The sequence below is a fragment of the Hypanus sabinus genome, unplaced genomic scaffold (genome assembly GCF_030144855.1).
Source record: "Hypanus sabinus isolate sHypSab1 unplaced genomic scaffold, sHypSab1.hap1 scaffold_176, whole genome shotgun sequence".
Taxonomy (NCBI): Eukaryota; Metazoa; Chordata; class Chondrichthyes; order Myliobatiformes; family Dasyatidae; genus Hypanus; species Hypanus sabinus.
In genome coordinates, this window is record NW_026779845.1 from 20,193 (window position 1) to 36,173 (window position 15,981).

General features: G+C 47.8%; 1 protein-coding gene across 1 annotated transcript in view; it reads right to left on the reverse strand.

The window, feature by feature from the left end:
* Window positions 1–15,981, reverse strand: part of LOC132387344 (NACHT, LRR and PYD domains-containing protein 12-like) — a 43,607-nt gene that overhangs the window by 5,490 nt on the left and 22,136 nt on the right. The window contains exons 4-10 of the mRNA XM_059959692.1: window positions 9,570–9,664; window positions 8,654–8,820; window positions 7,582–7,753; window positions 7,432–7,482; window positions 1,528–3,265; window positions 415–501; window positions 89–259 (exon numbers count right to left, since the gene is read on the reverse strand). Of these exons, the coding sequence (XP_059815675.1) occupies window positions 89–259; window positions 415–501; window positions 1,528–3,265; window positions 7,432–7,482; window positions 7,582–7,753; window positions 8,654–8,820; window positions 9,570–9,664 (2,481 nt within the window). The remainder of the gene's footprint in view (window positions 1–88; window positions 260–414; window positions 502–1,527; window positions 3,266–7,431; window positions 7,483–7,581; window positions 7,754–8,653; window positions 8,821–9,569; window positions 9,665–15,981) is intronic.

Here is a 15,981-nt window from a genome sequence, read left to right on the forward strand (position 1 = left end):
TATCAGTAACACAATTACTGATCACATTAATGTTCAGTGTCAGACACCCAGTGACTGTAAACACAATCTCCCACAGTCTGGTACTTACCACAGTCTCTGTATTTTACACTCCGGGTTCCTCAGAGCTGCAGACACCAGTTTCACTCCTGAATCTCCCAGTTTATTCTCACTCATGTCCAGCTCCGTCAGTGATGGGTTTGTACTGAGAGCGGAGGCGAAATCCTCGACGCCAGAATCTGTGAGGCCGACATCCCACAGCCTGGAGATGAGAGAGAGTGAGGGTGAAGGACACAGAGAGACAGGAGACGGTACAAATCCCCAGTGTTTATCAGTAACACAATTACTGATCACATTAATGTTCAGTGTCAGACACCCAGTGACTGTAAACACAATCTCCCACAGTCTGGTACTTACCACAGTATCTGTATTTTACACTCCGGGTTCCTCAGAGCCACAGACACCAATTTCACTCCCGAATCTCCGAGTTCATTCTCCCCAAGTCTAAACACAAACAGACAGATTGATGAACAAAGTAATTCAAACCATGGGTCTGAGGGAATTTCTCTCACTCGGATATTTCAGGAAACATTAAACCCTTCAGTACATCACTGATTGAGGTTCCCATCACTGTCAATGTACCTCACTGTCCAGCTCCAGCGTATTCACCGAATGTCAGTAATTTAGTTTGCACATATTCTGTCTCTTTCCCTGATGGTTAGAAAAGTGTTCCTGATGTGATAGGATCGGGAGGGGCAGAGATGAAGGATGGGAGATAGTCCCACAGTGAGGAAGAGTTGTGAATATGGAAATGTTGATAGGAGACGGTGGAAGAGTCCCCACCTGAGGAAAAGGGATGGGAAGACAGACTCTGCAGGAGGAAGGGGAATGAGGATGAGAAGTCCCACAGCACTATACCAAAGGGAAAAGGTAATCCAATAGGATAAGAAGATCCAGAAATAGATTGCAAGAGATGGGTGGGTAAGAACTGAGACCCACAATCGGGAGAGGAGATGCGCCCATGGGGTCTGCGTAGCTGGTAGTGAGCACAGTCACACAGGTGGACTGATGGTGATAGTCACACACGGTGAAGACCAGGGGAGGACAATCTCACAACGGTATTTCTTTCCTTCTCACTGGGACAGTCTGCTGACGGTCTCTTGTCCCTCACTGGGAAGGGGGTGTGAATCTCTGACCCACCTGCTACAGTCAGTGTCGGTCTGGGTGTCAGTCACAGTGAGAAGGAACATTGTCAATGGACGTGTCACAGGCAGCGAGAAACACGACCATTCCTGTGATTTACTACCTTTAAGCCAATGGCCGATGTTCACTGATCTGAAGAAGTCTCCAACATCCCTTCACAAGGAACCACAGAACCCTCCCATCCTTGGGGAATTACTGACCGATCCCCTGGGCATTTGTCACAATTCTTCACAATCTGAATTACTGCAGTTTTAAGCAAATCCCTTTACATTGAAACAACACAATGGAACAGTTTCACAGTTCAGAGTGAGAGATAAATCAAGTTACCTCAACTCCTGGCACTTGTGCAGCCCGGGTCCCAGCCGCTGGATTCCTTCACACTGAATGTGGCAGTTCCCCAGGTCGAGGTGTTTTATTGTATCACAGAGTCCGATGACATGAGACAGGACCGCGCAGTCAATCGGGGTCAGTGTCATTCCACTGAATGAAAGTGTTTCCACAGATCCCAGTGCGGCCTGAGCCAGTCCACGATTCTGAGATTCAAACAGGTAGTGCAACGTGTTCAGGAGGCTCCTTTTACCAGCTTCACTCTTTGTGTTTACACTCCGGTGTTTAACCTCCTCCTTCACCCAGTCAATCACCCGGCAGGTTGTTTCATTGGGAAATGGACCCAGAAACTCCACCAGGCCCCGAGCTGTCATTGGGTTGGAGAGACCAGCAACAAAACGGAGAAATACCTCAAATCGCTCATCTGTCGTGTTGTGAGTTTCAGTGAGGAGTTTCATAATATCTCTGCCATCTGAAATCAAGAATTGTGCGACTGCAGCTACAAACTCTTGGATGGTGAGGTGTGGGAATGTGTACACCATGCTCCGGGCAGAATCTTCTCTCTCCAAAAGCTCCATCAGGAACCCGGACAGGAACTGGGAAGGCTGCAGATTGTACTTGATCAAATCTCCATCTGTAAACACAATCTTCCTCTCGGACACTCCTCTGAAGGCCATCTGACCAACCCTGAGTAACACATCACGGGGGTTCTCAATCTCACGGCCGTGGTTTTTCAGGATGTTGTAAATATAGTAGGAGTACAGTTGGGTGATGGTCTTGGGAACTCGGTGTGGGTCCCTGACTCTTTGTGTGAAGAAGGGGCCCAGTGCCAGAGCGAGGATCCAGCAGTAGGAGTGGTTGTAGCTCATGGTGTACAGGATCTCGTTCTCCTTCACGTGTTTGAAAACAGCTGCCGCCACCGTCTGATCATCAAAATGCCTGATGAAATATTCTTTCCGTTCCTCACCAACAAATCCCAAGATTTCAGCCCAGACACTGATCTCACCCTTTTCCAGTAAATGTAACGCAGTGGGACGGGTGGTCACCAGTACTGAACACCCTGGGAGCAGCTTGTGCTGGATTAAACTATACACAATGTCAGACACCTTGCACTTGAACTCAGGATCTGTGCACGTGGACCGTGGTTCTGTGTCTCCCCGACTGTCAGTAAAAACAATTTTGTCATTGAATTCATCCAAACCATCGAATATAAACAGCAAACCCTCTGGGTTCTTCCAGACCTCTCTCAGGATATTCCCAAAGTAAGGATATTGATCCAGAATCAGTTCCTTCAGGTTTATTCTGCAGTTAATGTTGTTTAAATCCCGGAATTTGAAACTGAAGACAAACTGGAATTGTTGGTATATTTTCCCCGTGGCCCAGTCATAAACAATCTTTTGTAACATTGTTGTTTTCCCAATCCCCGGGACTCCAGCCATTGCTGCTGAACTCCCAGATTTGGATTTACTCTGAGAAAAACTGCTCTGGAACAACTGATCAGTCCGGATTTTTTCCAGCTTTCTGCGGAGATGTTTCTCTCTCCACTCCTCATGGTCTCTGCCTCTTGCCAGCAGCTCATGTTCCACCAGTCTCCGATCTCGAACAGTAGAAATGACCGTGAGCTCAGCGTATCGATCAACCAGCTGGAAAACCTTCACCTTCTCCCTCATCAGGATCGTGTTCACTCTCAGTGTTCCAGTTTGTGCCCGCAGAGTCTCCTTGTGTTTCTGTTGAACATCTTCCATGGGAACAGACAGTGGACAAACGGTTAGATGCCTCAACTCAGAAATCAGTATTTAAACACACATGAGTTAGCTCAAAGCTAATGCATTAATTGGATTCATCAATGGATGTTCGTGCAGTAAAGTAAATTTGATTAAAAGACCCCTGACTGGACAGAGAGGCCTGGTCTAGATAAACACCAGATCATCACATTTCCACATTAACTGTGCTGTGAAAGTGACTATTTCCCTGGTAGTTTACTGACCCCTGACTGTCCCGTACTGGACAACATCCCACTACTGCCACAGATAGCATTGTTCCTGTGGAAGAAACTTTTAATCCCCTGTGTTGATGTGGTGTATAGACATAGCAAAGAGGGTAGTGGGAAAGGAACAGGTCAGGGAATCACAGCTTCCCCCTCCTAGCATCACTGATTCAAAATGCAGAGGCAGATTTGCTGATCAGCACATGCACTGTGGGTGGCTGGTTTGGGTGTGCGGGATCTCAAAATGTGTTCGAACCCTTTCATGGGTGTGTGGGGACTTGCAATGTGCCTGGACTGTGTATGGGGCTCTCACAGTGTGACAGCATACTGTCGGGATGTGTGGATTCTCACAGCGTGAAAGGGGTGTGTGGGGTCTCTTAGTGTGTCAGGACCCTGTTAGGGGTGTGTGGGGTCTCACAGTGTGTCAGGAACATGACTGGATATGTGGGGTCTCACAGTGTGTCAGGACCCTGCCCAGTGTGTGTGGTGTCTCAGTGTATCAGTATTCTGTCAGCCATGTGTGGAGGCTCAGCATGTGTCAGAACACTGTCAGGGTTGTGTGGGGTCTCACTGTGTGTCAGGACCCTGTCAGGGGTGTGTGGGGTCTCACAGTGTGTCAGGACCCTGTCAGGGGTGTGTGAGGTCTCACAGTGTGTCAGGACCGTGTCAGGGGTGTGTGGGGTCTCTCAGTTTGTCAGGACCCTGTCAGGGGTTTGTGAGGTCTCACAGTTTGTCAGGACCCTGTCAGGGGTGTGTGGGGTTTCACAGTGTGTCAGGACCCTGTCAGGAGTGTGTGGGTTCTCACAGTGTGTCAGGACCCTGTCAGGAGTGTGTGAGGTCTCACAGTGTGTCAGGACCCTGTCAGGAGTGTGTGGGGTCTCACAGTTTGTCAGGACCCTGTCAGGGATGTGTGGAGTCTCACAGTGTCAGGACCCTGCCCGGTGTGTGTGGGGTCTCACAGTGTGTCAGGACCCTGTCAGGGGTGTTTGGAGCCTCACAGTGTGTCAGGACCCTGTCAGGGGTGGGTGGGGTCTCACAGTGTGTCAGGATCCTGTCAGGGGTGTGTGGGGTCTCACAGTGTGTCAGGATCCTGTCAGGGGTGTGTGGGGTCTCACAGTGTGTCAGGACCCAGTCAGGGGTGTGTGGGGTCTCATAGTGTGTCAGGACCCAGTCAGGGGTGTCTGCGGACTCACAGTGTGTCAAGACACTGTCAGCGGTGTGTGGTGTCTCACAGTGTGTCAGGATCCTGTCAGATTTGTGTGGGGTCTCACAGTGTGTCAGGACCCTGTCAGGGGTGTGTGGGGTCTCACAGTGTGTCAGGACCCTGTCAGGGGTGTGTGGGGTCTCACAGTGTGTCAGGACCCTGTCAGGGGTGTGTGCGGTCTCACAGTGTGTCAGGACCCTGTCAGGGGTGTGTGGGGTCTCACAGTGTGTCAGGACCCTGTCAGGGTTGTGTGGGGTCTCACTGTGTGTCAGGACCCTGTCAGGGGTGTGTGGGGTCTCACAGTGTGTCAGGACCCTGTCAGGGGTGTGTGAGGTCTCACAGTGTGTCAGGACCGTGTCAGGGGTGTGTGGGGTCTCTCAGTTTGTCAGGACCCTGTCAGGGGTTTGTGAGGTCTCACAGTTTGTCAGGACCCTGTCAGGGGTGTGTGGGGTTTCACAGTGTGTCAGGACCCTGTCAGGAGTGTGTGGGTTCTCACAGTGTGTCAGGACCCTGTCAGGAGTGTGTGAGGTCTCACAGTGTGTCAGGACCCTGTCAGGAGTGTGTGGGGTCTCACAGTTTGTCAGGACCCTGTCAGGGATGTGTGGAGTCTCACAGTGTCAGGACCCTGCCCGGTGTGTGTGGGGTCTCACAGTGTTTCAGGACCCTGTCAGGAGTGTGTGGGGTCTCACAGTGTGTCAGGACCCTGTCAGGAGTGTGTGGGGTCTCACAGTGTTTCAGGACCCTGTCAGGAGTGTGTGGGGTCTCACAGTGTGTCAGGACCCTGTCAGGGGTGTGTGGGGTCTCACAGTGTTTCAGGACCCTGTCAGGAGTGTGTGGGGTCTCACAGTGTGTCAGGACCCTGTCAGGGGTGTGTGGAGTCTCACAGTGTGTCAGGACCCTGTCAGGGGTGTGTGGGGTCTCACAGTGTTTCAGGACCCTGTCAGGAGTGTGTGGGGTCTCACAGTGTGTCAGGACCCTGTCAGGGATGTGTATGGTCTCACAGTGTCCGGATACTGTCAGAAGTGTCTGGGGTCTCACTGTGTATCCGAACCTTGTTACGGGTGTGTGTGGTCTCACAGTGTATCTGAATCATATCAGGTGTGTGTGGTGTCTCACAGTGTGTCAAGACCCTTTCAGGGGTTGGTGGTGTCTCACACTGGGTCAGGACTCTGTTATAGTTGTGAGGGGTCCCACAGTGTTTCCTGACACCGATAGGGGTGTGTGGGGTTTCATAATCTCAGGACCCTGCCCAGTGTGTGTGGGGTCTCACCATGTGCCAAGACACTGTCAGCGGTGTGTTGGGTCTCACAGAGTGTCAGGTCTCAGTGACATCTCACAGTGTGTCAGGACCCTGCCCAGTGTGTGTGGTGTCTCACAGTTTTCAGGACTCTGTCAGGAGTGTGTGGTGTCTCACAGTGTATCAGTATTCTGTCAGCCATGTGTGGAGGCTCAGCATGTGTCAGAACACTGTCAGGGTTGTGTGGGGTCTCACTGTGTGCCAGGACACTGCCAGGTGTGTCTGGGATCTCACAGTGTGTCAGGACCCTGTCAGTGGTGAAAGCAATAACAGACAACAGAGGCGTGAACAGCTTGAAAACATTCTCTGTTACCATTTGAAAATTAACGTTCTTGGAATTTGTCCTTGGAAATGAGACAGGCTGAATGAACATTGTGGCCGTATATTTCTGTTCAAGGGCTTCGAGTAATCAGTTAAAGCATGGGCTACTGTAAGATTAACAATCTTTACGATATCTGTCTTTCCTTCGCCCTCTCCTCTGTTGAATGTGCAGCTGAGTGGTCCAACTCAGTCCGCGATGATGAAGCCTCACAATCTCTTGAGGCAAAGAGATTCCAGTCGCATTTTCGGTGACACAATGTGCTAACGGATGTAGTGAATTTCCTATCCAGACGGTCACAATTTAATTAATTGGAATATTATTTATAGATATTTTCAGACCTTTCCACCTTTTTACTGCAATCCCACAACCCTCGGTTTCTCTGTCCTAATTCCCATCTCTTACCCTTCCACAGTATCCACACAACACAGGCCCACATGAATTTCAGCAGAGGATTTTGTCTCTGATCTCCCCCTCACTATCATTGTTTCCTGGTGGAATTCCAGGATTATTGAGTGGGAAATTGAGCTGGATAATTTTAGCATTGTTTGCACCAAGGGGTTGCAAATGTGGAGAGAATGGGGTTCATATGCTGCTCTGGGATTAAACAGACTAGTTGGGGTGTTACCTGCTTTTCTCATTAAATGGACGTTGTCATGCTTATTCTGTGATGAGAACTTCAATGGACTCCGGATTCTAAAAAATGATAACCTGTAGTATCTGAGGGAGTTTAGAAATGTGATTTAGGAAGAGGGTGTTGGGTTGGGTGGTTGTAGGGATAATATTTCATTTTTTGGAGTGAGAAATTTCCCATAGTTTCACTCCTCAGATTGCCCTCTTCTCCATTCTGACCCCGAAAGGGGGACCTGTCTTTGCAGGACCCAGAGAGGAGTGATCCCTTTCAGCAAAGCCTCCAACTCTCTGCGTGCTTCCTCATAATGTCCTGTGAAAACACTCCCTCCAGCAAACATTTTTCCCTGTGTCTCACTGTGCTGTGACACGGTGGAACATTTACCTGATCAAATCCTCCTGGCTCAACAACGACATGGCCCTACACAACATCAACCTTCGGTGGAAACAGCGGTTTCTTCACTTACCTTTCAGCTCCCTGGGAATCTCCGGTACGGGTCGATGGACCAGAACACAACCTGTTCAGATTTAAAATAATTTTACAAGTTTCAATTCCTCAAATTTTAAGTATGTAATATTTGAATCCAAAATTAAATTAATCTCTGATACTCTCTCACCATGTTCCTGTATTTCTTTCAGTATTTTGTCCAACTTTGGAACATCAATCCGCATTTTGACAAAGGTTTCCCACATCACCCTCCGGGCGCGGGAGCCTTTCTCCATCACCAGGCTCAGGAGGAGTTTAGAACTGTCCGCCCACTCTCCCTTATCAGCGAGATCAGAGATTTTCTGTGAAGAGTAACAGTGAACATATTGGGGACTGACAGATTCACACAGAGAATGAGAAGTAAATGATGTGCTCTGTAACGGGATCACACTGAGCAGTCACCCGGACGGGTGCTGATCCTGTCTGGACATGGACTGGACATTCTGAGTGCAGAGCACATGGAGGGACATTCACCGTGAACCTGGTCCACCAGTCAATGAGATCCTGGCTGGTCTGTGACCACTTCATTGACGTGGCTCCAAACCCATAAATAATTCCTCACCGGATTTGACGGTGTAAAACAGAAATCAGAAAATAATGATCACAGACGAAGAAAGAAAACAGGAGGGCTTTAGTAACAGAGTGAGTTGCAGAGAAGTTTCAGAAAATATGATGTGATTCATCTCCTCAGTCCGCCAGTGTCCAACATGACAGCGGATTACCGGCTGACACCTGATGCCTTTCATTTGCCTTTTCCATTGGAGGTTTATTCAGTGATTACACATTACAACATGGCCGTACTCCCCGATCCACACTGTTCGCAGTTACAGATTGAAACACTATCATCTCCACTCAGAACAGAACACACTGGAGCTCCTGTGGCACCCACAGATGATGTCCCAGTTCTCACTGTCATCCTGCCATCACGCTGCACGTTCTTCCCAAAACGAAACTTTAATTTAATACTTCAAACTCACACAACTCAACTCACTCTGAATATTGAGGGGATACCCACCAGTCTGCCGCGTATTTTCATCTCTTCCTATCACTGGTTCAGAGTCACATTTCGTTTTGTAATTGTATGTACAGTATTTATTTTCCAATTGTTCTTTTATCTAATATAATATCCGATGAATCAGAGTTCCGGCACCCATCAGTCCTGTGATGTGTGAAAATTCAAACCCATTCTCCCTCCCACTCACCCGATGTTCCTCTCCACTGAACTGATTCTCGGCCGTTAACGCCAGGCTCACTCCGTGCACCCCTCCTTCCATCGCCTGCTCCAGCCTGTCCCAGTAGAATTCCGTCAGCTGCAGCAGCTGGGAATCATCCCAGCTCGCCAGGAGCTCGGTGTTCACTGAGTTCAGACCTGTGACGGACAATGGGGAAAATTAAAGAAATTACTCACCCCCATATTGGGCAGCAGCTTTCTCTCTGGAACCTAAAGGTGGTGTGGCAGGTCACCAAACACAGTCCGAAATATATCTGCAAACACAAGGAAATCTGCAGATGCTGGAAATTCAAGCAACACACACAAAAATGCTGGTGAACGCAACAGGCCAGGCAGCATCTATAGGAAGAAGTACAGTTGACATTTCCGGGCGAGACCCTTCGTCAGGACTAACTGAAAGAAGAGATAGTAAGAAATTTGAAAGTGGGGGAAGAGAGAAGATCCGAAATGATAGGATGATGGGACGGGAAGCCTTGAGAGAAAGAAAGGGGGACAGGATTCCAGAGGTTGGAGAGCAGGCATGGAGTTATAGTGAGAGGGACAGAGGGAGAAAAAAAGTGGGAGAGAGAAAAAAAAGGGAAAATAATAAATAAATAAATAAATGAATGAATGAATAAATAAGGGATGGGGTATGACGGGGAGAAGAGGCAATAACGGAAGATAGAGAAGTCAATGTTTACGAACGGAAGGAGGGGCATTAACGGAAGTTAGAGAAGTCAATGTTTATGAAGGGGAGGGGGGTGAGTGTAACTTCCGTTGATACCCCTTCTCTGTCATCTCTCTCAACCCAGTCCCTTCACAAATACTTCGTGTATTATGGATATTAAATTAAACCCAAACACGGAGTCAAGACAATAATTACAAATGAAAATAATCCGCTAGCATACCCGTGTCCTTTCCCGATGTTGACGTCACTGGAACTCCTCCACTGCTCGCTCCGTTATCCATTTTGAGGACAGTTCTGGTCAGATTCTGCCGCTTTCTAACAAACAAAATTAACAGGATGCTCAGACATTATTTGAGGTGTAAATGAGAATGCTATTTGTTTTTTTAACTGAGTCGCACTCTTCCAAACATCTTGGGCCTATCCACCGAACACTTGACATGGCCTGATCTACTTGCGGCCATCGACCCACAGTCACACAATGCCCATTTCTGCACTCTCCATGGATTGTACACTAAGCGAGGATTTTCCAGGGTATCTACTCACTATATTGCAGACAATTCCCTTCTAGGAACCAGTCTTGTGTCCTGGACCGGGGGTGATGTGTCAACAGAATGGCAAGCCAGGTTGAGCAGACAGTGGCCACTGCCTTGGTCCTCCTACCACTGGTGGCGCTGTGGTGAGTAATGGACAACAGTTACAGCAGTGTGGGGTGAAACATTTCTGCTGACCAATGGGACATCTATTCCTCTGATCACTGAGTTATACAGTTTTCTCAGTCTCACCTGATTCCCACCATCTCCTTTCAGTTTAACATCGTCTGGCAATATACGCTTTGGGGCTATATAGAAACCCTCTGACACCCTGAACAATGCAAAATCACCCATAACTTTGCAACATTTTGTCCTGAAGCACTATAGTTTCTCCAGTGGGATGTTAAGAACATAATTTTTGCCTAATCTCCGGTCCAGATTTCTTTGAATATTCTGATGGCTGTTATCAGAGTTACATGACGCTGTTAAACACAATGTAGCCCGCCATACATTCAAAAGAGCAAGCTGATGAAAGCGTATATAAAATAAATAAACAAAATACCGGAATTATTCAACAGTTTAAAAATAAGGCAGCAATATCCAGTGGGCAGCGGAGATAGAGGCAACAGAGTGAAAGTGCTTTGGCTCAACGGGCCTCAGTGGTAACAGGACGAGGTGAGGCAGTTGTTCATTGCAAAAGGAAGTAGTATGTGTGTGAGGCCAGTTTTCTGTGGTCGGTGTCAGTTGTGGGAGGTCCTGGAGTCTCCCGGTGTCCCGGACAGCCACATCTGCACCCGGCGCATCAAGATGCAACTCCCAAGGGACTATATTAGGGAACTGGAGATGCAGCTTGATGACGTTCATCTGGTCAGGGAGAGTGAGGAAGTGATAGAGAGGAGTTACAGACAGGTGGTCACTCCGGGGCCACAGGGGCCAGAGAAATGGGTCACAGTCAGGAGAGGGAAAGGGAAGAGTCAGGTGCTAGAGAGTACCCCTGTGGTTGTCCCCCTTGACAATAAGTACTCCTGTTTCAGTACTGTTGGGGGGGGGTGGGGGGACAGCTTACCTGGGGGAAGAGACAGTGGCTGTGCCCCTGGCACAGAGTCTGGCCCTGTGGCTCAGAAGGGTAGGGAAAGGAAGAGGAAGGCAGTAGCGATAGGGGACTCTAGAGTCATGGGGTCAGACAGGCACTTATTTGGACGCAGGAAAGGAACTCCAATGGTAGTTTGCCTCCCAGATGCCAGGGTCTGGGATATTTCTGATCACGTCCAAGATATACTGCGGTGGGCGGGAGAACAGCCAGAGGTCATGGTACATATTGATACCAATGACATAGGTAGGAAAAGGGAAGAGGTCCTGAAAGAAGACTCCAGGGAGTTAGGAAGTAAGTTGAAAAGCAGGACCTCAAAGGTAGTAATCTCAGGATTACTGCCCGTGCCATGTGACAGTGAGAATAGGAATAGAATGAGGTGGAGGATAAATGCGTGGCTGAGGGAATGGAGCAGGGAGCAGGGAATCAGATTTCTGGATCATTGGGACCTCTTTTGGGGCGGGTGTGACCTGCACAAAAAGGACAGGTTGCACTTGAATCCCACGGGGACCAATATCCTAGTGGGCAGATTTGACAGAGCTGTTGGGGAGGGTTTAAACTAGTTTGGCAGTGGGGTGGGAATCGGAATGTGAGTGCAGGGATTAAAGTAGAAGGACAAGGGCATGATGCTCAGAGCTCTGAGTTGATGAGAAAGGAAAGGCAGGGGACGAAACATAATTGTAGCCAGTTAAAGGGGTTGAAATGTGTCTATTTCAATGCTAGGAGTATTAGGAACAAGGAGGATGAACTTTGAGCATTGATTAGTACGTGGAACTACGATGTTGTGACCGTTACTGAAATTTGGTTGGAGGAAGGGCAGGATTGGATGATGCAGGTCCCGGGGTTCATGTGTTTTAAAAGGAATAGGATGGGATGTAGAAAAGGTGGGGGTGGGGTGAGTTGCATTGCTGGTCAGGGATAGTTTCACGGCTATAGAAAGGGAGGACGCTGCAGAGGGAGTGTCCACTGAGTCATTCTGGGTGGAAGACAGAAATAGGAAGGGATCAGTCACTGTGCAGGGAGTATTCTACAGGCCCCCAAATAGCCCTTGGGACACCGAGGAGCAGATAAGTAGGAAGATTTTAGAATGGCACAAAAAATACCGGGTAGTAGTTAAGGGTGATTTCAACTTCCCTCATATTGACTGGCACCTCTTGAGTGCAAGGGGGATAGATGGGGCTGAATTTGTTAGGTGTGTTCAAGAAGGATTCCTGACACAGTACGTGGACCGGCTGACCAGAGGAGAGGCTATACTGGATCTAGTTCTGGGTAATGAACCTGGTCAGGTGACAGACCTCTTGGTGGGGGAGCATTTTGGTAAGAGTGACCACAATTCCCTTAGCTTCAACATAACTATGGAAAAGGATAAAATCAGATGAAATGGTAAAGTGCTTAACTGGAAGTAGATAAGAATTGCCCACTGAGTGTAGACATCCATAATTTTAACAACTGCCAGTGAGATTTACTGCAGGATTTTTTATTTTAAATATCACTGCCAGATATACACCGACTTTGCTCACAAAATTACACGGAATAAAAAAAACACGCATCCGTAAATCCAGGCAATTTTCTGGACAAGATTGAACCAGTGGAAACTCTAGAAATACTATCGTGACAAGTGGGGTATTGAAACACCATAACAACCCAATTTCACCATGTTAAATTATCCCATGACTATTGTAATGTTGTCCTTTTAACATACATTTTCTATCTCCCATTGTATTTTTCAGACCATGTCATTACTACTGTGTGGGTGTCTGTATATTATCCCCATCAGGGTCTTTGTACCCTTGCAGTTTCCTAGCTCTACCCACAATGATTCAAGACCTTCCTACCCTATGTCATTTCTTTCTAATGATTTGACTTCATTTTCTGCCGACCTGCCTGTCCTTTTGATACAGTGTGTATCTTTGGATGTTAAACTCCCAGCCGTAATATTCTTTCAGCCACGATTCAGTGACACCCATAATGTCATGCATGCCAATCTGTAACTTTGCTGTGTTCGTCTACCTTATTCCATATACTGCTTGCCTCCAACTGTAACACTGTCAGTCCTGTACTCTCCATTTCCCATTTTGTCTGCCTTTTACGTTGCAACTCATTCCATCGACTGCAGTTTTGCCCTATCGTCAGCTTCGCCTTTCTAGCACTGTACACTGCCTCTGTTTGTGAACTAACGACCCCATTCTCAGCATTATAACTCCAGTTCCTATCCCTCCGCAAAATTAGCCGTCCCGAGTCGTTCTGGAAAACCTGCCCGCAAGGATATTGGTTCCCCTGGGATTTTGGTGTAACTTATACCTTTTGTATAGGTCATACATTGCCCAGACGAGATCCCAATCGTCCATATATTTGAACCTCTGCCTCCTGCACCAGTTCCTCAGCCACCATCATTCTATTCTTGCTAGCACGTGGCACAGCAGGCGATTCAGAGAAAACCTAGCTGTAGGTCCTGTTTCTCAGCTTTCTATCTAGCTTCCTGTATTATCTCCCAGGAACCCCTTCATTTTTCCTGCCCATGTCATACACCAAGGCATGTGGCTGCTCACCCACTCCTTATAGAATGCCATGGACCAGATCTGAGACATCCCTGACCCTGTAACCTGGGAGATAACATACATCCAGAATCTCCTCTCTGTTCCTCCGACTATGGAATCTTTTATACCCACTGTAGACCTCTTCACTTCTGTTCTCTTCCGAGCCAGAGACAATAGAGTTTATGCTTCCAGCTGATAGGTCGTCCCTCTCGCTCGGTGTATACTCTAAGTATTATTGGGGGCACGTCCACGGGCCTTGTCTGCACTGGCTGCTCATTTCGCTTCCTTCTGCCGACAGTCACCAAGTTACTCTCCTCCTGCAACCCAGCGGTGACTAACTCCTTGTATCTCTGAACTGAAGCTCAAACCATACCGGTACCCGAGAAGAGTGTGGTTAAATTCCTCAATGACTATCGCCCAGTGGCACTTACATCCACAGTTGAAGTGTTTTGAGAGGGTGGTGTTGAAGCATATCAGCTCCTGTCTGAACAGTGACAGGGATCTACTCCAACTTGTCTACTGAAACAACAGATCTACAGCACATCTTCTACGTCTTCAGTGATCAACGTTAATCCTGAATTGTAAAGCACTTGAGCCTGATCGCTTGACAGTACAATTCCCCTAACGAGGTTGTTGGAAAGGAGAGGAGAGAGAGAGATACCGCTTCTACCTCTCCCAACGATTCTGAGTGAGGCACAGAGAGATCGGTATTTACTGACAATTACCCTTATTGTTCAAACTAACAAATACGTGAATTCATACATTAAATACCTTGTGCGCACAACTGCTAAGTGTCCCTGACTCTCCTGGACAGTCAAAGAATAGCAAAGGCATTATCCGGGCGGAGGAATTTACACTGGCCAGGCGCTCCTTGTTCCTCGTGGTTCCGATTCACTCCCCACGTGTTCACGCAGGCTTTTTCTCGCTTGTGTCTGCGATAGTTATTCTTCGAAGTTACCGCCACCGGCAAACACAAAGCATCCACTTTTATATCCATTGCTTATCAATTCAAATGTCGCATTCCCATGTCATTGGCCACAGGTCATGTGTCTGGCCTTGAACACCTGGTCATTGGCTCTGGTCCAAAGCAGCATCCATCTATTGTCCTCTCCCCATCAAGGGACAGTTGCTGACACATGGCTCTTTGTTCTCAGTCAGCAATGAGTTGAATCACCTCAGGCATTCACAAGTCTGCCTGTTATAGCCAACCAAAGAACACCTCACAAACAACTCCTAATTTGGAAATGACCTCCAGTCCAGCAAATTACCTGAAGTCTTTGTTTCTTCTTTAAAACACTAATCAGGTCCAGCATGTCAAGCTCACAAAATGGAGAATCGAGTGCCTTCATAAAATGGCAGCCTCCATCCCCCAAGCACACGGCAAGAACAAAGACCGCTTCCACTGTCATTGATTCATTTGAATTCACTGATTTGAAGATAGTCATTCTTTCTGGCCAACAAGGTGAATTCAGTTTCTATGTGCTACACATTACCATTTCCATGATCCCTGCGTGTCGCCAATAAAACAGTTATGGTGCTCTTTTCAGCCTCAATATCCTGTCTGTTAGAGGTGTTATGGTGTGATGAGAAAACCAGATGGAGATGGGGTCCAGAATAGACCCCCCCATGAACTATGCTGCTAACGAGAGAGAGAAATGAACAGAGGGGAGGAGAGGCATCCTACACAGATGACAGAGAGACACACACAGAGTTTAGTGTTATGGCTTCTTCACTGATTATTTACCTTTGCTACAAGGACACTCCTCTTTGCTCGTTAACATTCTTGCTGAGACAGCAAGGAATGGCCCAGTTTGATGGACATGGTCAGTTGATGGATGGCTGGTACCCCAGCGGGGGAGATAAAAAAGTGAGTCTGCTGAGACACAGGCAGACACACCACAGGACACCAAGGAGTATTGTCCACCCACTGGCAGGAGGGGGTTCGGAGGATCGATTCGAGGGAATTAATCAGAGGCTCACAGTGGGAGAAAGCAGACCGGTGGGGGCTTGTGTGTGTGTGTCCACCTTCGCCTGGGTGACAGGCTCTCCACTGAAGAACAGTCTAGCCGAAAATGGATGTGTCATAATCAATGACCACAGCAGTGCAACAGAACAACAGAAAGCTGCTTTCTGCAGCTGCTCATCTCTCGCTTGCTCTCTCTCTCTCTCTCTCCCCAACATCACAACAGCAACTACCTCGACTTAAACTGAACAGAACTGAACAATGCATCAACTTAAGACTATTTCTTTACCCCTTGACTTTGATAGAGCTTGTTTTTGATTCCTATTTCCAAAATTCTGTATATTTGATTGCTGACCTGTTTTGTATATTTGTATATTACTTAGTTTTCTAATAAACACTTTTAGTTACAGTACCACCAGACTCCAACGTATCATTCCATTTCTGCTGGTTTGGTAACCCGGTGACAGAGGGACACTGTTCCATGTTCAAATGTGTTTGTTCTTTGTGTTTAG